This window comes from Cavia porcellus, unplaced genomic scaffold (assembly GCF_034190915.1).
Source record: "Cavia porcellus strain 051 isolate PalLab524CR breed Dunkin Hartley unplaced genomic scaffold, mCavPor4.1 scaffold_11, whole genome shotgun sequence".
In the NCBI taxonomy this organism is placed as follows: domain Eukaryota; kingdom Metazoa; phylum Chordata; class Mammalia; order Rodentia; family Caviidae; genus Cavia; species Cavia porcellus.
The window spans coordinates 74889615-74916352 of record NW_026947494.1 but is presented as its reverse complement, the minus strand read 5'-3'; the positions used below and the strand labels follow the sequence as shown (position 1 = coordinate 74916352).

Below are 26738 nucleotides of genomic sequence, written 5' to 3'. Positions count from 1 at the left end.
ATCCCCACACCTCTTGTACCACAGGTGGGAGTTTGCAGAGGTGGCTGATTCTAGAGTGTGTGATGCTGGGATCCAGGGTGTGTGATTGGTGAATTAATCCACCTATTGGTTTGGCATAGTTCTGATGTGGGTGATGGGGAGGCCCACCCTGGTGTGAGTGCTACCTGCCTTAAGGCCTGTAACATGGATGGAATATACAGACAGGAAGAGTCCGGCTGCCCTTGCTGCGGCTTCTGAGCACGGCTTTTGCTGCTTTCTGCCTGGTATGAACTGTTTGTCTTCTGTGATATCTGTCTACCAAGCCACTCTGCCTCAGAGCCAGCCAATTAGGTACCGAAACCTCTACAAACTGTGGGCTGAAATAAAAATTTCTTCCTTTAACTTTGAGTATTATGTATTTTGTCTCAGCAAGGAGAAAAGTAACTAAGACAACTAGTATAACTTAGATGTGTATTTTTGTACTCAAATTACTTGACAAGTGTACTTTGCTTTTTGCATATTTGGAGACTGTAAACCAATCATAATAATAGTATATTTTAAACTAAAGAGTTAGTTAGTTAGTGTTTGTTGATTTTTACAGGTAATGGATGGTTTATTGAGAATATTGTTGTTAAGTCTGAGGAGGAAGATAGCAGTCAAAGAGTGCTGTTTCCCTGCAACAGGTAAGCTGTGATCAGTGGGCAAAACTAAATGGGGTTGTGTACCCTCGATCCAGTTTAGCCCAACTGTGTCCTCCTAGCTGCCTCCTCCAAGATTTTAAATCACTTATATCATTCCTTGCCTTAAAAATCAGAGCTGAAGACCTGGTCTCCTTAGGAAGCTGTTTTATTTTTCTAACATTAGTAGTTCTCTATTAGTAATATTCAACAATTTCTCTTCTGTAAATTCATGCTGAGATGGAAATTAACCTGGTTTACAGAAAACAAGCTCTGGTTTCTAGTTTTTCAAATACTTCCTGAGCTGCTTCTTATGAAAATGGGCACATGAATACACACTTCTCAGATGAAGATATACAAATAGTAAATAAATACATGAAAAATATGCAGCATCATTGGTCATTTGAGAGATGAAAATTAAAACAATTCTAAAGTTCATCTCACTCCAGAGAGAATGCCTATCATCAAAAAATCTACCAATAACAAATTCTGGAGTTGGGCTAAAAGGAATCTTCTCCACCATTGGTGAGAGTGTAGACTGTTGTAACCACTGTGGAAATCAGTATAAAGAGTCCTCAAGTACTAGAATTAGAAGTTCAGTTCAATCAACTGTTCCTCTTTTAGTTATATTCCTGGAAGCATTAATAATATTAAACCACAGCAATATATGTGCACCCATGTTTATAGCAGCACAATTTATAATAGCTAAATCTTGGGAACAACCCAAATTCCCATCAGCCAAGGAACAGATAAAAAGATGTGGTATTTTTATGTAATAGAGTACTACTCAGCCATAAAGCAAGATAAACTTGAAACTTGCATAGTAAATGAATGCAACTTGAGGCTATACTCACAAGTGAAATGAATCAGACTCACATGTGTGTACAGAATTGTATACCTTCCTGGTATAGGAAACTGAGAGAGTAAATAAGGTCCAAAATGTACAATAGATACTGTGAAATAGAAAGAAACCCCTCAAAAGGAAAGAGGAAGTGGGGTGGGGAAAAGGAGAAAGGAAGGAAGGGGAAAGGAGAGAAGGGAAAGTGAAAAGCATACAAGCTAGTTAAGAAAGTTATACTACAAGTTTCTCTAGTTCATTGAAAAGAAAGGTGTGTGCTAATAGCATGTGGACAATTTTTCCTGCCTGTATCTTGTACTCTGAGTAAGTACTTTGAAGATAACAATATGCAATGTATTAACTGATTTTATTCTCCTATTATTTTGTTTTGAAATTTTATTTCCATAAAATGAAAAAATCACTAATAATAGAAAATATAAAATGAGTTTTCATCCATTATAAATTAGTCTGGAGAGTATGCTACCTAACTCATTCAGTCTTGGTGGAAAAGAAATGCAATACACAATGGAAATTCAGCAATAAAGCCCTTCCGTGACTCTCTGAGCTTACCCACAGTTTCCCTCATGAGCACTCTGTTAACATCCTAAGGGCCAGGATAGAGACTTCCATATGTAGTGAGGTCCCATGTGTTAAGCTGTTACATCCATGTGACTGCATATTCTTTGAGACCGGAAAGCACTTGTGTTGCATTGTGCATATTAATGAATTTGTCTATTTATTCATGCAAAACTACTGCATGTCTGTTTGGTGTCAGGCACTCTACCAGTTGCTAGATATATAGACATAAAAAAGATTCCCGGTTTCAAGGAGCTTCCATGTGGTGATATGCAAGGGAGGAGGGATGCTGCTCAGTGAAACTGGAAAGCCAGATGTGCACTGAGGTTCTCAGGTGGCTGCTATCGCTGTTTCCGACAGTAATGTACACTCTTGCAGTCCTGCAGAGGGACACACTGATTGATCTACTGGATCTTACTTCGTAATTTTTGTTTATAGGAAATATCCATTCTCGTAAAATTTAATGAATGACAACCAAAATTCTATTCACTGCAAACAAAATTTATGAGCATAGTCTGATCTCTTTGTTTTTTATTCATCAAAGCTCATTCATTTAAGAAAAAGAAGGATAAAATAGAAATAAAGCTTTGTAAATAAGGAGAGGTAGAGGAATTGAAGAGAAGGGAGGGAATTGGGGAAAAAGAGCAATTCAGATATATTATGAACAGGTACAAGTTCTCTGTGATGAATATGTACATCTAAATTATACCAAGAAACTTAATAAACATTTTAAAATATAAAATAAATAAAATGCAGATGTACCATGTAGATATTTCCATTTTATGAATTTTAAGGTTTGAGAGTGAACCATCTTTTTTTTAACTAATAAATGAGGGTTGACAAGAGCAAAGACACATTTCAGAAATAGGTTTGAATTGCAACTCACTACTGAGGAGCTCTCAAAACTTCAATTTATTATTATGTAAAATGGTAGTAGTAACACCTGTTTTGCAGGGCTGTTTGAAGATTTCAAATGACATCCATATACTACTGGTAAAAATGCCTTGCAACTGATAGGGGCTCTGGGGTGGTAAATGTCATTGTCATAGAAACAATTTTGAAGTAAAAAAATATTGAAGCACAAGCCCGTGCATGGACATGACAAGGGAAAAGTCACCTTTATTTCTAAATCTTATGTTAAGTATTTAGAATTCTCCAACCAATTGACTTACGTTTTTTAATAAATCTAGTATCTACAGATCCAACATGGTAGCCATTAGCCACATATGGCTAATGAAACTTAAATTAATTAAAGGAAAATCAGACTGTAAAGCAGTTACTTGGTTGTACCAGCTCTATTTTGAGTGTTCAGTAGACACAGATGGTCTACTGGCTCCATTGGCCAGTGTGCTCATGGCATTTGGTTCTATGTCCCATCCAGCTCCCTGGTATCATATAAAACTATGCTTAATGTTATACAATATAGTTTTCTTATTTTCAAAATGAAGAAGACTATGAAACAATGTAAGGAAGAAATGAAATGCGATTCTGTTTCTAAATGCATCACATTATCAAAATTAAGAATCATTCAAATCAGGGAATGATTGTAATATTCTTTTCATAGCCAAAATTAATTTTGCTGGCAAGACAAAACACAAAATCAAGATGGGGCTCACTTATTCCTATATTTCAGAGCAATTAAAACCTTACAAAATCGAACTTAAAGGAAATAAGTGATGCAGATGAAGATGTGTAAAGTGTGTTTTGTGTTAGTAGTGTCATGTTGAATCCTGCACATCAGCATATCATTGTGCTACCATCACTAACGCAGTGATAGCAATTTAAGTGCTCCTTGCTCCTCTCTCTGAGGCCCCACAGTTAGATAAGTATGGAAAGAGAAAGTTTTCTTGGTATTTCATGCAAGGTGGGTAAAAATGGAAATTACATTTAGTCTTGTGCCTCATTTGACAGAAAAAAACTAAACTAAAAACCACTGAAACCTAAGATGTGAATGACATGCAAAACTCAGAGAAGTCAGCCAGAGTGCAGGAGTCTCTGTGTCCCTTGGCCTTCTGAAGAATTTTAATTCATGATCTGAAGAATTTTAATTTGTTGTTCCCATAACATTGCTATGCTTTTGTGAATTATCCTCCAAGGAAGAGACGCTGGAACAAAATGGTGTATTTGATTTAAAATTGTTTTGTCAGAATATTCTACTCAGATTTTAGATAGTTCAGAATCTGTCTTTCCAACATTGTTTATGAGCTATTTAAAATTCATGACCGCTGCAGAGGAAAGGTCTCTGAGAAAGAAATTGTGTGTAACTTTATTGTAGAGATAAACAATAACAGAGGGGTCCTCTGTCATGGGGGTTGTGAGGCTCACACAGCTGTCTTTGCTGCTGCTGGAGGGAAAATCAACGTCCATAGCAGCGTTTTGGAACTCTCACTTAGGAGAAGGCTTCGTAGAATACCCTGAACTCCACACTAGAACTCATCCTCCCAGCAAATCTGTAGGTGGGCTCTGAGATATCCTGTTTCACAGACGAGGAAACAGAGGCATAAAGAGGGGAAGTTGCTTACCCGAATCTAATTAATGCTGGCAGGATTCAGGTAAAAGGCCGTCCCACTCCAGAGCCACCCAGCCCCACATGGGAGGCAGAAACAATGTGCATACACTGAACTGCCAACTGTGGCTCATTTGAAGTGGACGTGCTGTGGAAGACACACACTTCATCCCAAAAATGTAGTATGGAAAATCATGTAGCACATTTTATGATTGTTGAAATAATCTTTGAACTTACAAAAATAAAAAATATTAAAATTAATCCCACCTTTTTTCTGTTCTTTTGTTTTTAACAAATACGGTTAGTGTTTTATTTCTCTAGTACTGTAATAGAACATGAGAGTTTGGCCACTTTGTGTACTTGCCAGTTACTCATAGGACAGTAGAGAAATAAAAACTATCGCAAAGAGTACTCTAAATGAGAAATATTTACAGAGTTTCAGATAGTGTAAGTATTTGTAATGTTACCAGAGGGTTTTAATAAAAATCAGTGTCTTGAAGTCAACCAGGATGACTTGGCAACTTACATGTAGTTCAAAGGTTTGCAGAAAAGACAGTTTGGTGTGGTTTGAGGTCTTACATGGTTTTGAAAAGGTTTGAACTTCTCCCTAAAGTCCCTTTTAATCCTTTCCATGGTTTACTTCCCCCACTAAGTAATGTGCTTTCTATTAATACTCTGCCTTAATTGTTTTCTCTCTTCCCACTGCAGATGGCTAGATGAGTACCAGGATGATGGCAAGACGGAGCGGGAACTGCTGGCAGAGAGTGACAGTGGTGCTGGTGCAGGAGCGGGCTCTGCCATCTCCTGAAAGGATCCACTTGGAGCTGTTGCTCTGCCCTGCTTCGTGAGGCTATCAACCTGACTGTGACCATCTGTTGTCTCCTTGTTTGAACTAGAGCACAGTCAGTGTAGGTGGACATATTTTCTGCTTTTGAGAAGGGACAAAGTTGGGAAAATGCCTCAGAACCATCAACCAACAACTTGTCAAGCTCAGCCTACAGTGCTGGGGTTCATGTCTTGTTGTTCTCCTCTTCCCCTTCTTTCCTTGCCCCTATTTTACCTCATTCTTTCTTTTTTTCTTTGTGGAAATCACACAACTGTCAGTTTATTGAACTACTATCAAAATATTTAGATTGCTTTCCTTGATAAATAAGTTACTGAAGAGTACTACTTATTTGCTTAACGCAAAATACTTTTATGCAACATGTTATTTTCAAAGTGGAGCCTTAATGAGCCTTTATGATGGTAGATTTCTTTTATTAGTGTAGTAATATGAATAAGAAAATGTACAGGGAAACAAATTTCTGTATTTTACTCTCAACTCTGTTACCAAGAAGTAGGTGTGACCATTGTCTACATTTGGCAGATGAGAAAACCTGGACTTTGGAGACCAATTGGCTAAACTCAGGCAGGAAAATGAAAGGAGAGGGAGGATCTGAGCCTAGGGGTGTGGCTTCAGTCTGTGGACAGATACACAGTTCTCTTCTGCCCCTCCTCCACTGACTGTCAGTATCCTATGAACTCATGGGGAATGGCTCAATGTTTCCGTCTTATTTTTCTCCTCTTTGAACTACTTTAGTAGTTCAATAAACTGATAGTTGTGTGATTTCCACAAAGAAAAGAACACTGTCATGACTTTGTCATATGTGGGTACTACTTGTATTTTTACAACATTGACTCTTTAAACTGTATTTAAATCATTATTTAGGAGTGGAGGACGGCCTAACTTCATCCTAAACCACGGTAGCATTATTCATGAAATCACTGATTTAATGTGGCATTACATTTTTCTCTAAAACACATTAAAATGAATCTACCATCAAATCAAGAAGAGCGTGGAGCCAAGTATTACAAGCTCTGAAAGAAAATAACCTCCAGCCCAGACTGATGTACCCTTGAAAACTGTCTCTAGAAATTAATGGAGAAACAAGATGTTTCCAAGACAAAGAGGAACTGGGGGAATTCATGACCACCAATCCAATCCTACAGAGAATACTACAGGACATTCTAAAGAGAGAGAAAAGTACCAGGATTTCAGGAACAGTGGCGGAGAGCCCTCAATGAATGGAGCAGAAAGTGGAATGAAGGAGAAAAGCAGACAACTAATGGAAGAGAAATATCACAGCAGAAATGAAGCAGAGAAGGTTGGCTATAATCTAATGTAGATGGCCTTGGTACACTAAAAAAAAAAAAAAAAAAAAAAAAACACAAGCTGAGTAAATCAGGAGGTAGGGTCCACTGAGATGCTCTATATAGGAAATATAATTAACCTGAAAAAATGGTTTACAGACTGCAAATAAAATATGAAAAAATAATGCTCTATGTGATAGGGAACCAGAGAATAATAGGGGCAACTTGACCAGGTTTTGTAGATAAAGGAATGCAACTTGAGATCAAATCCAGGAGTGAGAAGATTCGGAACCACTTAGATAAATAGCAGGTTGCCTCCCCCCCGCCAATCTAAAAACTGAGAGAGTTGGTGGGACCCAAAAATGTACAATACATCCTGTGGGAGTGAAAGAGGAGGAATAGTCTAAAAAAAGATGGCAGAAGATATTGTTAATAGTGTATCAGGACTTAAAACCCACATTACTCACACTGCTCTGTTTAGATAGATTTTATTCTGTCCCAGTTTGTCTATTTGCACTAGATCTGAGGGCACAGACAGCTATCCCAAAAATAGCAGGATATAGTACAGTAACCATCCTTAATTTCCTATTAACTTAATCTGAAGCCCTGTATAACTTATAGTGTTTTACCATGACTGATCTTAGTTGAATCTGGTTTGTTAGATTGCTGTTTGGTTTTGACAGATTTTATTCAAATCTGTTATGATTGATAGTATCAAGTCTGAGAGTATAGGCAACTACATAGAAGATGACAAGATTTACTAGGATACCCATTCTGGTTTGATTATTACCTGTTTTTGAATTTTTATATTGTCTACAATGTTATGTACTGCTATGTTCAATTATACTATGCCTGATTATATAGACAATTCTATTGAAGAGAACAAGAGACAACACAGTAACCATTGTAGAACACCTTGTAATGCAGTTTTATATGACTTTAATGTTTCATGTTTTCACAGGAATATGTTTCGTTTTGTTTTGCTTTGTTTTGTTTTTCCCTCTAATACAGAAAGGATAGGTATACATGTAGAGACTCACACATGCATAGAACCTATAAACAGTTTATGAGAACTGATCACATACTGCATGGTGAAATGAACAAATACTCTGAAGAAAAAGGCACTACAGTACCCAGTGCTGATCTCGTAATGTCATGATGTGAAATCCAGCAATACTATTATTCTCTGTTCAGAGTGATTTTAGTCTGCTTTGGTTTGTTTAATCTTAATATACATGCAGATATGAATAACTGCATGTATGTTTAAGTGTATAGATTGTTAACCATATTGCTAAGTTTTCGTTGGATAATTGAACAGAACTGTTTGCAGTCTCACTGTTTCAATGTCCACTTTGTATGCTTCGCTTTTGTAACCTGAACAACTATTTGTAAGAGGAAATATGTAATTATCAACTCGTGATTTCTTAACATTTTTTTGAAATTATGTATTATTTCTACCCTTTTCTGTTTTTTTCCTTTTTTTAAATAAAAAAAAGTAAAAAGAAAAGAATCTATACTCAACAAAATTCTAGATTAACCTATATGCTACCTAAAATTACAAATATTTAGTTGTCTTACATTTTGTGACCAGGAAAACTGGTGCATATAAAATGAGAATATACATATACATACATTCTGAGGCTGTAATGATCAGTAAGTGACAGTTTAATGGAAGAAGCCACCATTGTCTTGGTAGCTAACATTACCTTTTACTAACATGATTCTAAGTATTACTCTAGTCCTTAAAAATGGTGTGTATGACATCTAACAGGGAAGCCACATGAAAAACAGCTTTGGCGCTGCCTGTGGCAGTTGGATCGAGAGTGTACTAATATGTGTGTGTTAAAGGCTTGGTCCCCATCGTGGAGCTGTGGGGCTATGGTGGGAACAGTAAGGGGTGAGGCCCAGTGAGAGGTCTTTAGGTCTCGGGCTGTGTCCTTGAGCAGGACCATGGGACATGGCCCCTTTCTCTTTCTGTCTCCTGCACTTACAGATTTTGCTTTACTACATGCTGTGGCCATCATATCCCTCCAAAGACACAAAGCAATAGGCAAATCCATCATGAACTGAGTCCTCTGAAACTGTGAACCACAGTAAATCTCACTTTAAGCTGATTATCTCAGACTAACAGAAATCTAACACAAAGCAGATCACTTTGAAGGTGGAAATAGTAACTGTTGCATCCAGCTGTGGGAAGGCTCAGAAAATCAACGCTAGACATTGATAACATTTATTTCATGATTCCTGGCACAAAGCAGACACTCAACAATAAACACACTCACTTTTCCAGCAGAAGTTGTTTAGGCTCTCCATATGACACGCACAAAGTCATGCACTGAGGGTAAAGTGGCAAACAGCATTTTCTTGCCCTTAATGGGGCTGATGTCCAGGTGGAGACAGCTTGGAGAACGTATGGGTCAACAGGGAGGAGCAGTGCTTTCTGCTAGAGGGCAAAGCCTGTGGAGACAGATTATTTTATGTTATGCTTGTACTTTGAATATTTAGCTCTTGGCATAATGCCTATCTTACAGGAAGTGCTCTGTGTCTATTAAATATATGAATCTTCTCTGCCTTACGAGATACATCTTTTTATTGGGAATACACATTATATTACATCAGGTACAGCTCTTGCTTATGTAGAATAAGTACTCATAAATAACTGCACTCCATACCTTTATTTTGTATTTTTTAGGTACCAGGAATCAAACTCATGACCTTGAGCTTGCTAGGCAGGCACTGTGCTGCTGAGTTATATCCCCAGCCCTGCCTCTAACAAACAGTTCTACAACCATGTATTGTAACTTGAAACATAACCTGCCCCCCTGCCATGAAGATAAAGGTTGGATGTTTTCCAGTTCTATTCAGTGATGTATTTCCAATCTGTTTTATTGAGGGGAGAGAAGGTATAATCCCTGGTTTGATCCAGTTTCAGCTGACTTTTGCTTGCATTATTTTGTTAACACTCATTGTTTCAGGCTTTGTCTAGATTCTGAGACTGTCTCAGTCTAATCCTTTATATAATGGTCATTCCCTGAGAAAAACCAAGAAAAGGAGAGAAAAGCTATAATATACATTTCTAGGCCTTCAGAGATGGTAAAATATTATGAACAGAGTAAATAGCCCAAACATGGTAAATATATGCTTAAAGTAAACGTTGGGTAGAAAGAAGGGGTTTGTTTTTGTTTTTTCCTTTCTTGTGGGAAGAGGCTGAGGACTGAGAGACAAGTGTACTAACAAAGGCAGGAAAAGTGGCTCATTTTAGGGAACCCTATAATCATCCAGCACCTTCTGGTTATCTTCGGGATTTGCTAATATCTGAGCAAGAGCCGGACAAAGTGAGGGGCATTTTATCTGATGGGCTAAATCCTCTGTTAACCAGTAAGTTATATGTAATGCTCGGTAATGATGTGGCTGACTTTAAATTCTATTGTTTTCTTACAAATTTCACAAGCAGATTTAAGGGACTTATTGTACCAAAGACTGATGCAATTTCTTTATAGTCCCAGGTGACACAATGACATGGAGGGCTAAACTAATTGTTCTTTAACCCAGAGAGAGGTTTTTTAGGGACTCTGTTAGAGTTAGGCTTATTTTAAATAATCAAAACCGATGATTACTTTTGAATAGACAAATTTCAGTTACCATTAATGGCAAAGAAGCTCTGTAAAGTAGCCCTTTGCCACACAGCACGGTAGGCTGCAGTTTTAAAAATGGGAGGATGATTTTAATTCTTACAGGCAGCAGCATAGACCATCCAAAGGGAAAAACCAAAATTCAGAAATTAATTTGGATTCTCTACCAGAGTGAATCCAAGTTCACACACATGCAACGTGAACGTCCTTGGACCTCTGCATGCCTCTGTGATGATGACTAAGAAGAAGCAATTAAATTGAAAACTGAGCTTATCAAAATGGCAATAACATAATTTAAGGGCAATATTATTATTTTCAAACTCAGCCTGGTTGGTCTATTGAAACTTTGCACGTTCACCATTCCCTAGGCCTTTCCCCATGCTTTTGTTGGCTTGGAAGTCCTTCCTTTCTTGCAGGGAAAATTCATTTCCCAAGACCAAGCTTAGTGAGAATTAAGGCTCTCTAGGTTTTGTGTCATTTGTCCTCTGTCTCTTACAGTTACGGCCATTTTCATAGTGAACGTGTACCTTCCTTCACAACTCAGAAAAATTACTTCGTTCATTTTCTATACCAACTTGGTGTCTGATTCAGGTGTTCGAATATCCATCATACAAGCTGGTAGCAACTGCCTTATCAGTTGTAGTGTGCATATTGCCCTTTCCAAGGGGAACAAAATTCTAAAAGCTTACCTTCTGGTTGGGAAGGGGAAAAAATGCCACCATCAGTCTGTCACTGTGCTTGTTGAAGTGTATTCTCACTGTGCTCTGTGCTCCCAGGCACTTACAAAGTACTAGAGTTGTGACTGGGCCAGACATGTGTGCGCTCAGGGCCTCCCATCTAGGCTGCCATGCTGCTCTCTTAGGAGGCCTGCATTCCCTCTGGGCCTCTCCTTACCTGGGGAGCAGATGTGGTACCCCATGGAGAGCCCCTCTTTTCTGGCAAGTGAAAGTCTTTTTCCTCATTCAGTTGCTCTCCAAAACCCTCTCTTCTCCTACTTCCCAGGAAACCAGCACACATTTTTTTATGTATTTGAACTTTTCTAGAAGACTGGAATGTGTTTCCAATATGAACATGATGATGGCAGAGAAAAGAGGTTTTCCCCTTCTGTTTTTTACTCAAATTAATAAAGAAAATTAAAAGACCTAGTTTCCAATTTCAGGGAAATCATGAAGATGAACTTCTGAAGTCTTCAGTGTGTGGCACAGCTACTGACAGTGCTGTGACAGACAGAAGCTTGCGGGCACCTAGCAGTGCTGGGTTAGGAAAGTACTCACCGAGAGCCACTTCCAAAGTGCGTGGGACTCAGGGATGGACAGCTCTGCTTTTTATTTATACAACTAGAGCAGGAACCAGCATGGAGCCGGATGAAAGCACAGCAGAGCTGGGATGAGGGAGGATCCTGTACAGGGGAGGTGAGGTGGGAATGTCCTTTTATTATGCTTCAAAGAGTCCTCAAAAATAATTTATATTCCTGACCCTTCCGCTAATATCTCAAGAGCTGTTCAGAATATTAGATGACAAATCAATGACATGTCAGCTTCTAAACTTTCGTGTACCTTGTCCTTATCTTCCTTCTGGGAAGCCATTACTAGCTCCTCTTGGTGGAACTCTTTGTTCACTGTAGTCATATTAATCTTGTTGATTCTATTATTTGTCCCATGCCTACTTAATTGTTTCTTTGGCTTTGTCTGCTTCAGACTTAAAACTGTATGTCCATCCAAGACAAATGTGCTTGGTATCTACTGAGGGCCACTAGGTAGAAGCTCTGTAGAGTATCTGACTGCCAGTCAACAACTACAACCCCTTTCAGCTGGAAGGAGCCAGACATCTGTCATCGCCCATTTCTCCCTCATGACAGTTCAGGATACTTCTCCAGAGGGGGCAATGTTACAGGCACCTGAGCTAGTTAGAAATAGGCAGTCAGACAGGGCTGGGCCCTCAGGGAAGCCGGCACAGAGGACCAGATATCTGGTGACCTTGGAGGAGACACACACCTCTTCTTGTGACCAGATCTCAAAACAGAAGGCCAAACAAATGCAACCACACTCTAAGTATAAACATTAGGGATTAGGTGCAGATCACTTTGGGAAGCCAGGAGTCACCATCTCCATCTCCTACAGGAAAAGTCACTGATACTTAAAGAATGCTTGCTTGCTACTTAACTTGCTTCGCCATTTGTCCCTGACGTGGTCAATTTTACCTGAATAATTAAACTTACTGGTCAACCGTAGCTCTGTCCCATCTCACGCCCATCTGCCTTTCGAGTTCCCAGTTTTTCCCACCTTAAACTTGCCTTGCCTTACCTCATGATTTTACTCTATAAAAATCCCTTGAAAGATGGAATCTTTGGCCACCCACTTGGGATCCCTTCTGTCTCTCTGTCAGACAGAAGCTTTCTTTCTCTTAATAAATATTTCTGCTCTTAAAAAAATGTACCAATGAAAATGAATAGTAAATAGTAAAAAACAAAACAGAGCCCTAAATAAAAATATGGGGAGATTAAAAAACATCTACAAAAATAATAGCAGATCAGAACAACAAATGCCTTAGGATATTGGAGTTGTCAAGACGGATTATAAAAACATCAATAGTACTGCTCTAAGATAAAGCAACAGATTTAAAAATATCTGCTAAGAGCAAAATAAAAGATAATAGGAAGTGGGAATATAGATCTTTCTTGAGTAGGAAGGGGATTAAGAGATGGAGGAGGGGGAAGAACAAAGGGAAATGGGGTGTAAAGAAGAATTAGGATGTGTTATGTATATGTCCCAACTCCAAACAAGGGGTGTAAGTACTGAGTATGGCAAAGTTACTATCAAAAAAGAACATATACAACAAAACAAAGAAAAGAATCTGCTAAAGTAAAAAGCTATAAAAATTAAACTAGCATATTAAAAAACAACAAAATAAGACTTGGTAGTTGGGAGAAAAAGTAGGGAAAAATCAGCATACAAAAGATTTAAGGGATGAAATTAAAGTTCTTCTCTGTGTCTTTTTTTCTCTTAAATAAAAAAAACAAAGATCTAATAGATACAGTATACAGATATGTAATTAGATCTACACGTATATAAAACACTGTATTCAACAAATGCCAAATGCACACCTTTTTAGATTTACGTAAACTATCATAAAAATTGTATGTGTTAAATCATAAAATAGTAATAACATTGAATATGCAGATACACTAATAACATGAATAAATTTTAGAAACACAATGTTAAGCAAAATAATCTAGAAACACAACTATATATATATATGTGTGTGTGTGTGTGTGTAATGGCATGTACATAGTCATATGAAATTAGTTAAATTTTTCTTTTGCATTTCATTGTATTTATGGGTTGAACAGTTTTTTAAAAGCCAGGAAAATTTTAGTGCAAATATTAGGAAAATAGTGTTCCCTGAGAGAGACGCTATGGCCTGGGTACTGTCACAGAGGACCTGCCGGGCACCTGACAATACTTTTGCTTCCTTTTTTAATAGTTGCATGAGTGTTAATTTTATAAACTTTTACATATGTACATTTACATGTGTGTTTTTATGGTGAAATATGCGTAGCATGAAATTTCCAACTTAACAGTTCTAGGTGTGCGATTCAGTGGCGTTCAGCACATTTCCACTCGTGAGCCATCACGCCACCCACCCCAGCACTTTCCACCGTCCCCAACAGAGTTTCTGCTCCCTTCGTCCTGCCCTTGCTAACTTCTGACCGACTTTCATCTGATTAATCTGTGTTCTGGACACTGCGTTTAGGGAGGATCATGCAGTATTTGTCTTTTGTGTCTGGCTTCTTTCATTAGCATAGAGTTTTTAATTTCATTCGTGTTATAGCGTGTATCAGCATTTCATTTCATTTCAGGCCAGTGTGCCATTATATGGCTAGATTCCATTTACTTTATTACCATGTACTTTTTACATACTCTTAATGTTGTACTAAAACAGAAAAGTTACAGAAAGATATACAAGAAACCAGTCAAAATACAGACAAAAAACGTTTATGTGTGGCAGCAAAAAGACGAGAATAGGAACAGTGATAGAGAAGGGTAGGAACACGTCCTTCCATGCTGTTTGATGGCTTTGAAACACTGAATTTACCACCTCCTTAAAAAGCAAGGAATTAATGAATATATGAATGAAAGAATGAAATGAATGGGAAGTACTGTAATCAGCAATATTTGAAATGGACAAGTTTTCAGCAAGTGTCCACCTTCCTCATTAACAAGACCATAGGGACAGAGCTGTGTCTTTCCTGATTTCCTGCCTGAAAAACCAGAAGAGAGAAACAGCAAATGACGACTGGGTCAGTATTCACAGCTCAACAGTGCTGCTGTTGACGGTGAGTTCCTTGGAAGCATTAACGTTCATCTCCTTCATCTCTGTTCTCAAACTGAGCACCTGGGTCGTCAGGACAGACACACAGTATCGTCATGTTTTGCTAATAGAAATGGAACACGTTTGTGAGTCATAGGGATTCATAGAAAGGTTGAGAAAATGGAAACATTTTAGAAAATTTATTGTAGAGAATTACAGAAAACATTGGCATTGCTTTCTTTCCATGCCAGTAGTTCTTCTGATTCTTTGTTAACCCCATGATAAATTCTTAGGAGAGAGACTTGAGAAATCTTTTGTTTAGCCGCGTATTGCTTCAGTTAATAAAAAGGAACTCAATCTGCAGAAAGACTTAGGAGGTTGGAAATATATTATGAAGTGAGAATCCTGGCAGCAGAGGGTCGGAGTGCACTGACACTACTCTGAAACTATAAAAAGGTGTTAGTGGAGCTCAGTGGAGAATCTGATCCGAGACAACTGGCTAGCACAAGAGCCATGACAGTGCTCCAAGACTCCTTCCAATTTATGCACTTATTAGTGATACTACTATTGATGACCCTAGAGAAAAACAGAAAACACAGGTGGTTTTCTGAAAACTTTCCAATCACTTTAAGTGTTTTTTCCAAATGTCTTTCCTCTGTAATAACTTATGTGATTTTCTGCAGTGTTATTTCAGGAGTAATCTCCGGGCTAGACTCCTGGTAGGAACTGATACTTACTCTCTTATTTTAATTTCAACAATAAAGTTGATAATAGTTGGAAGGAAGCCAAATTTAAGCATGACACAATCAGTTGAAGATTTTATATGCATTTTAAATTTCAGAAGATTCTCAAGCACTTAAAAACCCTTCCCCTAGGTAAGGGTGATACAGCACACTCAGGAGTTTATTATTGGTGCTGTGTTTCAGTTGCACCCAATTTTTTCCATGTCCCTTTTAAGAGATAAGCTCTCCATAATGGACTGAATCCTTGCCTCTGCCCTTTCTTAGCTGGGGTTCAAAGCTTAGGGCCCAGGGGCCGGGCATTTAGCTCAGTGGAATAAGCGCCTGCCTTGCAAGCACGCAGTCATGAGTTCCGTCCGCAGTACCAAAAAAAAAAAAAAAAAAAAAAAAAAAAAGTAGAAACACTAATATGCCAGGGATTTAGCTCAGCAGCATAAGCACCTGCCTGGCAAGTGCGAGGTTGTGAATTCAATCCCTTGTACTCCCCCAAAAAACCACCCCCCAAAAAGCTTAGAGCCCAACCAAAGTTAATACTTGCACTTTGAATCTTGTTTTTCACTTTGAATCTTGAATGATAAAGAAAACAAGAAAAAAGTTGGTTTTCTGGAATGTTAAAGTTTTGACATGTTTGGAGTATAGCCATATAACTCTGCTGGAGGCTTGGTGCCAGCATAGTGGTGTTAGTGTGGTAGGACCTTTGAGAGGTGGCATCCCATACAAAGCAGTTAGGTGATGGGGGAACGGACCTCAGAGGGAATTAATGCTGACTTCCCAAAGAGGGTTGCACAGAGACAGCCTGGCCCCCGAATCTCACTGGCTGACAGTCTTGCCTCATGATTTCTTTTTATGTCTCTCTATTACTCTGATACCAGCTATTATGTGACTTCATCAGAAGCCAAACAGATATGGGCACTCAGTCTTAGATTTCAACTTTCAAATCTGTGACATAAATAAATCTCTTCACGAAGTACGCAGCACTAAGTATTTTGTTGCTACAAAATGGGCTAATACACAGCCTCACGTCTCCTCACATCTTTAGTCCATGTGTTCACTGAGCTCAAGTGAACTAACTGGGCTCCCCAGTGACCTAGGGCAGCTTCTCACCTATGAGCTGTTGCTTTCAACGTCTTCTTGGCACTCCTTAGAATATCTGATGTTCAGTTACTCTTTGCTGCAATTTTGATTCATCCAAGCACTTTACTGAGCCAACTGTAATGCTCCTTCCTTTGTCTTCGTCTCTGTGAGCTTTTCTGCTGGTGGCAACTCTAACTACCGACCTGCCCTTCTCCCTTCTCCACTACTTCCTTTAACTCCAGCTTTTGAAATCGTTGGACAATAGGAATAATAGGTTTTGCATGCTATTCTTTTTATTATTTTGAAGACTACATGGAAGTAAAGACTACTCAAATAAGAAAAGAAAGCGCGGTTTACTCTGAGCTTGCTGTAGCTAGGTAGTTGGCCCCGCTCGCCTACGCCCCAGCATGCACGGAAGGGCAGGCAGGGGAGTAGGTAAACTTTGTAGAGGAGACAGAGGAAGGCTCTGGGTCAGGGAAAATTCCAGAAAAAATCACTCGATGTGGGACATGCTATGGGACTGGTCTGGATGCAATAATCTTAATTATGAGTGGGGACAAAATGTAGGGAAACTAGAGGTTATCGGTCCACCTCTGGACTTTTTGGGACATTGTCACAGATTGTGTGTGAGATTCCTGAACTGGTAGCTTTGGGTGAGAATTCAGTCTGCCTTTTGTCTCTTCAGTCTCAATTAGCACTTGAGTTATGTGAGTTAGGTTTTATTACATATACGATCCATTTTCTTTGCTTTTATTTTCTGAAGTTTTCATTCCATTTCTAATTCAAAGGAAACAAAATGCTAAGAAATAAAAGTTTTGCTCAATCATGGGTTTAAAGCAGCTTTTCTAGTTCTAATCGCATGGTACTTTTTCATTTTCATAAATGATGCTTATCTTTTATTATTCTTTGTAATGTCTAAATGCCAGGCATACACCAGAAAATATTTTTAAATACATTTTGAATCCATGTCTTCTGCTTCTGAAGACATTTAAAAATGAGCCTGAAAAAGTAGCCAAGGTTTTCCTCTTGTGGGATTCTGATACAGATATTCTTCTCAAATGTACATATGTATCACAGCAATCCGAGGATATTTAAAACAGGCCCCATGGCAGATATACTATGCTTTTTGGAAAGCACTGTGTGTGTAAGAGGCATCCTGAGTGATTCTGATGCAGTTTAGCAGGTGCTGAGCCTTGAACTGGTATTTGGTAACCACTGAATTAGGAGGCTGACACCGTTCACATCTGCAGTGTGTGCACATGCAAATTTATATTTGTTATTTTGGGGGTTTGGAAACTGTGTGTGCTGGGGAATTTCTGATGTATAATGTGTGTGAGATATAGCATGTTTATGTTTCATGTGTCTATTTTGTATATAAATGGTTTTTTTCACTATATTTGACAGGGGAACCAGTTTAAAGCAAAACACATAGGTTAAGAATGTTACTGTCACTTTTGTCCTTAAATATCTTTTCAAATTTCTTAAACCAAGAAGTCTAAAGAACATAGCATAGCGATGTTACCGAATTTCTTAAAGAGTAGAATTGCAGAGTGTCTAAGCACAAATGCAGGTAATATCTCAAAGTTATTTAATGAAAGTAGTTTCTCTAACGGTTTAACCCTAGTGCCTTAAATAGTGTTTGCTCCAGGTTCTTTTGAAGATGGATAGTGTAAAAGACAGGCAGAAAAAGCTGCAGATAATAACTCATACTGCTCCCAGAGCTGTTCCTATCTGAATGTTAATTAGAACTTCCTTCAGATGCCCTGACACAATACATGAGCACACACACACAAACACACACACACACACACACACACACACACACACACACACACACACACAGTGAGCAATCTCAGCAGCTGGGACTCTGTCCTGGTACAGGGTTGGTCTCCCAGAGGAGCTCAAAGCCTGCCACTCTTGGACTGTACACATCTTTCAGAGGACTGTCATCAACAAAGAAATGCATCTACCAAGTGTGTGAACTCGCCAGCAACCTCTCCCTGGATAGGGTTTCAGAAATCAGTGTGAGGATTCAGTAGACTCCTTTGTGAGGACCTCACAGCCCCATGACAGCTACAAACACAGTGCTTCCCAAGGGAGGTGTCAGCAAAAGTCTCTCCTCGGTGGTCAGCCAACCCACTGTCCCTTAGAGGTGCTTCATGTACAACTGTACTTCATGTACAACTCAGTACTGTTACGGGATCCCTGTAGATGGAAAAATTTATGAATACTCAAATCCATTACATAAAAAGGCCATGCTCATAACATATAACCTGTGTACCTCCTCACTTCAGTCTTTATAAGGCTGCAGGTTTGTTCTGTTACTGTTTGATTCAATCACATAAAGTACAGTTGTTGGGGACATGGCTTACTGATGGATTGCTTGCTTAGCTTGAATGAGCCCCTAGGTTCCATCTCCAGAGTCATGAAAAAGAAACCCCAAAGTAGATTATAATGAAGAAACAGACATATTTTCTATAAAGTTCACATTATGAACCATCACCTGAAATCAAACTTTAAAAAGTATTGTTAAATAATCTCTAGATTAGTTATATATAATACCTAATAAGATCAAATTCTATGTAGATAGTTGTTATATTATTTAAGGAATAATGACAAAAATCTATATATTCAGTACAGAAGAAATTTTTTCACATTTTAAATTTCTTCCATTTTTAATCTGTGGTTTACTGAACACACAGACATGGACTGGGGCAGACTGTGTTCATTTGGTTCCATGTACAGTACAGAGTGTACCCAGTGAACTTGCTCTTGGGCTGGACCCTGGGACACCAGGCATGTGTACATGGTCCTGCTGCAGGGAGCTCAGAGAGTAGCAGTTGTGTGGGTGTGGGCGTTGTAGTAGGGACACACATCGTGGTACCACAATGCTGGCTCAGAGAGGAGGCCACACCATGCCTCTGGGAAACTCTGCATTAATGAACCTGCACCTAGGATGGCAGAAGGCAGTCAGGATTGAAGAGTCCTTTCTGTAATGGCACAGGGTTCTCAATCGCGGTGTGACATGTGCTCCATCAACCTCAGCTCCGATGTGTGCTGCAAAGACTTTGTTAATAATCATTGATTCAGAAAAGTGTGTGAAAATAGTTACATGTTCATTATAAATGAGAGCAGATTCGCTCACTTATTGGCATTTAGATTATTATATGCCAGGCTCTGATCTAAAAGATTTAGAAGAAATGGCTCACTTAACACACAATTCACAAACTCATGCTTAGAGTAAAGAGGGACACTGAGGGACACTGAGTTTAAGTAACTTGCTTATTACTTTCCATGCAATGGACTGTTGTACACCTAGGATTTGAAGTCATGCTGTTTGCTCCCAGTGCCCGAGCCTGGGTGACTTCACCGCAGGGAGTAGCTTCTGGTGAGGTGCAGACTGGCTGCTCAGTCTTCTCTTCGCACACTCTGCGCTCTTGTCCCACCTCCCACTTGGGCAATCTCCAGCTCATTTGCTACTCACTTTATCTGAGGGAAAACTGAATTCGTAGCCCTTTTTGAATGTATTATATCCCTCTTTTTGTGCTAGGCAGTCTTCTTTCCATCTGAAGGTGGGATTTATTCTTCCTTTTTGCTCTGTTGATTATTATAATTATGTGTTGATATTAATTTCACAAATGAATAGGTTTCTTGTGGCATTTCCACATGCATGTATGCAGATCCTTGATCACGCTCAGTCTCTTCTCCTGCCTCCTCTTCCCTTGACCTGCCTTCCATCCCTTGTAGACCCTCTTCTACTGTTCAGTTACTTTCTAAATTTTGAGGTGCGAGGGGAAAATGCTACACTTCTCTTTCTGAGTCTGGTTTATTTTACACAGCATGGTGTCTTCTAATTCATTCCATTTTCCTGCAAAGGACAATATTCCATTCTTCTGTATGATGACTAATACTTCATTGTTTGTGTACATCATATTTTTTATCTATTCCTCTTTGATGAGCACCCAGACTGATTCTATGCCTTGGATATTGTAACTGGTGCCACAATAAGCAGGGGCCCACAAGCCATCACTTTGTATGCTTTCTCTCCTTGCTTCTTACATATGTGTTAGCTGGATCATATGGTATTCTGAATTTCTTTTTTTATTTATTTGTTTTTATTTTGGTACCAGGATCGACTCATGACCTCATGCTTTTCAGGCAGGCACATATGCCACTGAGCTAACTCCCCAGCCCTGACAAATTTAATTTTAATAACTAGAAATGTTATTTCTAGTTATTAAAGCTGCCAAAGGCATAACATGAAGTACTTCTACAAGTAAAAAGGATATTTTGGGAATTTCCTTTTTAACATATCTGCTAAAATCTTTGCACGTTTTTGAAGTTGTATTTTTCTCATAGGATTTTACATTTTAAAAATATTATTATTATTATTAAATACTGGGGCTTGAACTCAAGACCTTGCACTTGCCAGGCAGGCACTTAGGTTGTTGAGTTGTATCCCCAGCCCTCTTTAGCTTAGCTGGGTTCTACAATTTGAATTATCTCAGCATTTTTAATGTACTGATGGAGTAAAGAAACTATTCCTACTTCTATGGCTTATATTTTGTTTATTAATCTGACAAAATCTGATTCCTTTTGATTAATTACTTTAGAAGCCATGTACTTTTGTCTTTTTAAAAATTAGTATGTTTTGGAAGGAAATATAGCTCAGTGGCACAGAGCCTGCCTGGTAAACGTGAGGTTGTGAGTTTGATTCCTGGTACTAAAAAAAATTAATAATAATAATAATGTATTTTTAATATCATGCCATAGTCACATATAGAACTTCTGCATTTTTATCTGATTACTGTACAGAGTTCATTATGCAGATATAAAGTTAGTCTAACCATTTGCCATTTGCCATTTTTAAATAGCATCATATCCATTCCTTGAGAATTTAAAGTAATTTGCCTTTAAAAGCATAGAGTCCTGAAACCTTTTAAGACCAGTGATGACTTATTCAGATTTTTCCAAAGTTATTAAAGGTTTCCTCTTCTTTCTTTGATTACTGGATAGTTTACTTATGAACAAATCCTGTGTACCAAAAATTTCAAAATTCACTTATGAAACATTTTGTCAAGATTCTCTGAGTTTTTAAATTACCATCTTTAGTCATAGTTCATTTCTGTTCTCACTTCTAATTTTTTTGTTTTTCCTACATTTTATTTATGTGGCTAGTAAGTAGACTTTATTGTTTTTTATTAATAAATGTTTACAATGCATAATGCTGACTTTCACTGTATTTGGTATATGTATGTGACACATCTTTTATGGTCCATTTCCCCCTCTACCTCCTCCTCTCTTTATCCTTGTTTCAGTCCCCTTCCTATTTGCAAAAAGATCTATTTTCCCATTTCCTTTTATCTATCTTTTATTTTGACCTCTAACCTAATAATAGTTTGGGTTTCTCATATAACAGTATATGGTATTTAAGGTGATGAGTCTGATTTATTTCACTTAAAATTATGGCGTCAAAGTGCATCTATTTCCCTACAAATAACTCATTTGTTCTTCTTTACAGTAGAACAGTACTCTACCATGCATCAGTATCACATTTTCTTTATTCATCTGTTGATAGAAATGTAAGCTGCTGCGAGATTTATCCAGTATGAACTGTGGTATCATAAACATTGGGAGGTATGTACACTATAATATGATACCTTAAACTCTTTTGGGATGCTTGTCTTTTCCTTTTTTTTTTTTTTTTAAGACAGGGTTTCACCATGAAGTTCTGGCTGGCCTTGAACTCACTATGTAGCCAAGGCTGGTCTTGAACTCACAGAATTCCTCCTGAGTGCTGGAAGGCATGTGCTACCATGCTGGACCAAAGAGAATTTCTAAGCTTTTTGAGGAATCTCCGTACTTCTTGCCATAGTGTTTATACTACTTTACATTTCTACTGGCTATGCAGAGTGGCTCAGTTTTCCCCATAACCCCACCAGCATCAGATATTATGGAATTTCTTGATGACTGCCATTTTTTCTTGAGTAAGATCAAATCTCAGTGGTGTTTTAATTTGAATTCCCTAAGGACAAGATGTGGCCCATTTTTTAAATTGGTTCTAATTTGGGAAGGATTCTAATTTTTCTATAGTCTAGATACAAATCCTCAGGCATAGCTAGCAAAACTATTTTCTCATTCTATAGGTTATTTATTCACTCTGTTGGTTGCTTCCTTTACTTTCCAGGAGGTGTTTAATTTGATATAATCTCATTTGTTGGTTCTTGATGTTATTTTTTTGTGCAATTGGCTTTCTGTTCAGAAAGTCCTCTTTGTATCTATGATTTCTAGCATCTTACCTATTTTATTTTCTAGAAACTTAAGTGTTTGTGCTTAGATTTTTTTATCCATTTTGATTTTAGTTTAGTACATGGTGAGAGATATCAGTCTAGTGTCAATCTTCTATGAGTAAAGAGCCAATAACACTATTGGTTAGAAAGAGGATCTTTCTCTAGTGTGTGCTTTGGCCTCTTTGCCAAAGATCAGGAGGGTAAATATGTCTGGGGTTTCTGTATTTTCTATTTTGCTTTGTCAATACAGATGACTGTTTTGTGTCAATACCATGCTGTTTTAAATCATGATAGTTTTGTGATATAACTGAAAGTTTGGAGTTGTGATGCCTCCTGCTTTGCTCTTGCTATCCAGGAAAACTTTTGCTACTCTGAGTTTCTTCTGGTCCTGGATGAATTTTAGAATTGCTTTTTTCTAGTTCTATGAGAAATGCTTTTAGTATTTTTATTGAGGTTGTATTAAATGTAGTGAAAACATGGCTATTTTAGCAGTACTGCTATCCAGAACAAGGGATATCTTTCCTTTTTGTAATGTCCTCTGATTTTCTTTATTCAGAATAAGGCAGTTTTCACTATAGTATCTTTCACTTTCTTGGTTAGAGCCACTCCTAAGTATTTAATTCTTTTTCAAGTTATCGTGAATTGTTATCTCTCTCCCTCAATATCCTCACCAGCACAGTGGAAATAATAATCACCCTGATTGTTCTGGATAAACACATCTATGTCCTAAGCATATAATAAAAAGTAACTATCATGATAATACATTATGCATGGGATTTTTGGCAGGTTTTTTTTTACTATAATAAATTGGACAATCAACAGAATGAAATTATCTGAATTTTTAAATACTTGTCTTAAGAATTTATAAAGTTTTATCCTACAAAAGTTAACTTCATTAGTAAGAGCATAAGAGTAAAACCAGATGGCTATATTTTCTAAAGTGATATATTTCTCAAATTTTTGTTGTTGTAACAAGCTAAGTGAGATTATTGTCAGCTACTTAGGTTCATATGCCCTAGTTTGTTGCTTGTCACTGACCTTATCAAAGAAGACAATTTATTTTGGTAAAAAGAGAAAAGAATCTATTGAAATCTAGTGCCAAGGAGCTGGAGGGGGCATTGGTCTCAAAATGCCATCTCATTGTGTAAAGGTGTCTGGGGTCTTCTATAGCAATGGACAGTGGAGCAATAGATGTTTGAGCTGAACCCATCCCTCCCCTTACTAAGGAAATGAAATTGGACTTAACATATTGGTGTCAGCATCTGAATATTTTTTTCCATTCATCTGGACTGAAAGAAACAGGAGTAGCTCTTTATGTTGTAAACCGGAAGAAGCTTGAAGCCATTGGCCTCTAAAGGGAAAAAAAAAATCTAACTTTTAAAGTGCCATTTTTGTGCTGCTGACGATTTCCCCCTTCCTTTGGTTGAGCCTCAGTCCCGAGACCTGGAGGTGCCAGATGTCTGACTCAGCTTGTGCTGGATTGTCAGGTAGATTCCATCAAAGGTAGCTGCAGCATAAGAAAAAGCAAGTTGCTGCTTGAGCCTGAAAGGTATCACTGAAGATCGCGAGCTGAAGTGAAAAAGAAAGGAGAAATCAGGTGAGGTGTAACAGTTACATCCTCTGGAAGGGTTTTTCGCTTTCAGGCATTGACGCCCCTTAGGGCTGTGCGCTTTGCTCTTTCAGGAGGGTTAAAAACACAGGTGACTCTTTGATGCTGGTAACTCTCCCCGCTGTCTGAATGCATTTTCTTCTTTCCTGAGGGCACTGCCATTAACCATCCATGACCTTGTTCCTCAGTGTCCAGTTAGCTATCTGCGGTGATGGTCAGTCAGAGCATGTGCGATGTTGGAGGGGATAAGACAGACGGTTGGAATCTGTCATAAAACACTTCTCGCAAAGTTTGAGTAACACTAGAGATTTTGAAAGAATGGCTCTTAGGCTGAGTTTTTCGGGTCCATTGTCAGGTCTAATCCTGTCTGTTCTACAGTCAGCACCCTAAACATTAGGACTGTGACAAATACTAGTTACAAAGCTTGCAAGCAGATGTAGAACAAGCCAATGAGAGCAAAATAAATACTGTCTATAGAAGAAATTTGGGGACTGAGTTAATTAAAGAAAGCCAGTATTTGTGTGAAACAAAGTTAATTCTGGCAGAGACGTTATACTTAAAGATACACTCAAAGTCCTCTTTCCTTGTGCTATTTAAGAAAAAGGACATCATTTATTAATGCCAAGGCTAAGAATTACAGTTTAGTAACTGTCTTAGTTACTTTCTTTGTAACTGAGAGTCTCTAACTCCCAAAGCTTTATGAGGAGAGACTTATTTGGGCTTACTGTTCAATGCAGGGTTGGCCAGCCTCTGTGAAGGAACAGCATTGCAGAGGGGCTTGGTGGAAGAAGAGTTGCCCGCATCCTGGCAGCCAGGAGGCTGAGACAGTCCAGGGAAGACTTGGGAGGAGAGGTTTACCCTCCTGGGTCATATCCTCAAGGCCCTGCCACTTTCTACAGATCCCACCTCTCACGGTAGTTCAGCTATGATGCCTTCATTATCCAGTCACCAGATAGGGAAGGATTGGAGGGTCATTTGAGGTCTGAAACATAAAACTTTAGAATTTTTTAGGTAAACACAACAGAATTGCAAAATTTATAATGCAGGGTATAATAATTGATGTTTATTTTACCAACCAAGAAAACAAATTTTTGAGCAAGACTTTCTGATTGACCAAGAATAACAAGGATTTTGCCAGTCATATTACTATAAGCAATACACAAGGGAGGAATTTAGGAAAATAATTTAATTACTTTTACCAGATGTTAAGACAACAACCATTGCCAACTACATTATACCAGGACAGTTACTTTAAGAAAAGGCAAATCACATATAAGAATGGCTTCTGTAAGCACCATGTATCTAGAATAGAGCACACAACATATTTCGGATGGGAAAATCTCCATGTCTTTGTTTCTGAAAACTGCAAGGCTTTTCTATAATGACGAACTGGTTTTTAAGAACCACATTTTTAAGTGCTTAATTTAAGTAAAGTTAGTCTGTAAAATAACAGCAGTTCATCTATTATTCAGAAGCCAACAAGTCCTGTTAGCCTTCTTAAATAAGCATTAGGCCATATTAAAATACATTAACAGAACTGGCAATCATAGCTATTAACTCTTCACTATAAAATATGCTTTTTTTCTTAAAACCACTTGGTTTTAAGAAATTATATGAGTTGTATTTATACAAATTTTAACTTTAGGGGATCTTAAAATGATGGACAAATGCAAACTTCAATTACTTTAAAATTATTATTTAAAGCTCATTTTAAACTTATTTACAAAGTTTGGCAAGTCTTCATTTTGAGATACTTGCTGTCCATCCAGAATACCTTCAGACTTGTTAAGTAATCAAATAACTTCTGACAGTGTTAAACATATACATGCATATCAACAATGTATGAAATGCATTTAATGACCTAAATATGCTATTGTTTGTAAATTAATGTCCCAAACCAATGTTTTCCTCAAAAGTTGTAACCAAGGGAACAATTAGCTAAATTTTTTTCCCAGTTTGTGGATTGTATTTTCACTCTATTAGTGATTTATTTTGCTGTGCAAAAGCTTTTTAGTAATATGACATCTGGTTATTGATTCTTTGTACTACTTCCTGTGGAGTTGGGGTTTTGTTTAAGAAGTTTCTGTCTACTCTTATGTCTTTGAGAATTCTACCTAATTTATCTCCCAGAAGACTTTGTTTTTCTGTTTCAATGTTTAGATCTCTGATCCACTTGATTTTAGTTTGGTGCATGGTGATAGACATGGGTCTAGTTTTAGTCTTCAACATGTTGAAAGCCAGTTTTTCCAGCACCATTTATTAAAGAGGTTATATTTCTTTCAATTGAATGTATTTGACTACAAAGATCTGAAAAAAATCAGGACACATCAGTTTAAAGACCCAGTCCAAAAATGGGTATCTGAAATGAATATATAC

The 26738-nt window shown here is 37.9% G+C and overlaps 1 protein-coding gene across 1 annotated transcript in view; it reads left to right on the top strand.

Annotated features, from left to right (window-relative positions):
* The window catches only part of Rp1 (RP1 axonemal microtubule associated), a 388520-nt gene extending 380308 nt beyond the window's left edge, over positions 1-8212 (top strand). Inside the window, exons 29-30 of the mRNA XM_063258495.1 lie at positions 581-662; positions 5285-8212. Of these exons, the coding sequence (XP_063114565.1) occupies positions 581-662; positions 5285-5384 (182 nt within the window). The 3' untranslated portion in view covers positions 5385-8212. The remainder of the gene's footprint in view (positions 1-580; positions 663-5284) is intronic.
* Positions 8213-26738: the final 18526 nt, after the last annotated feature.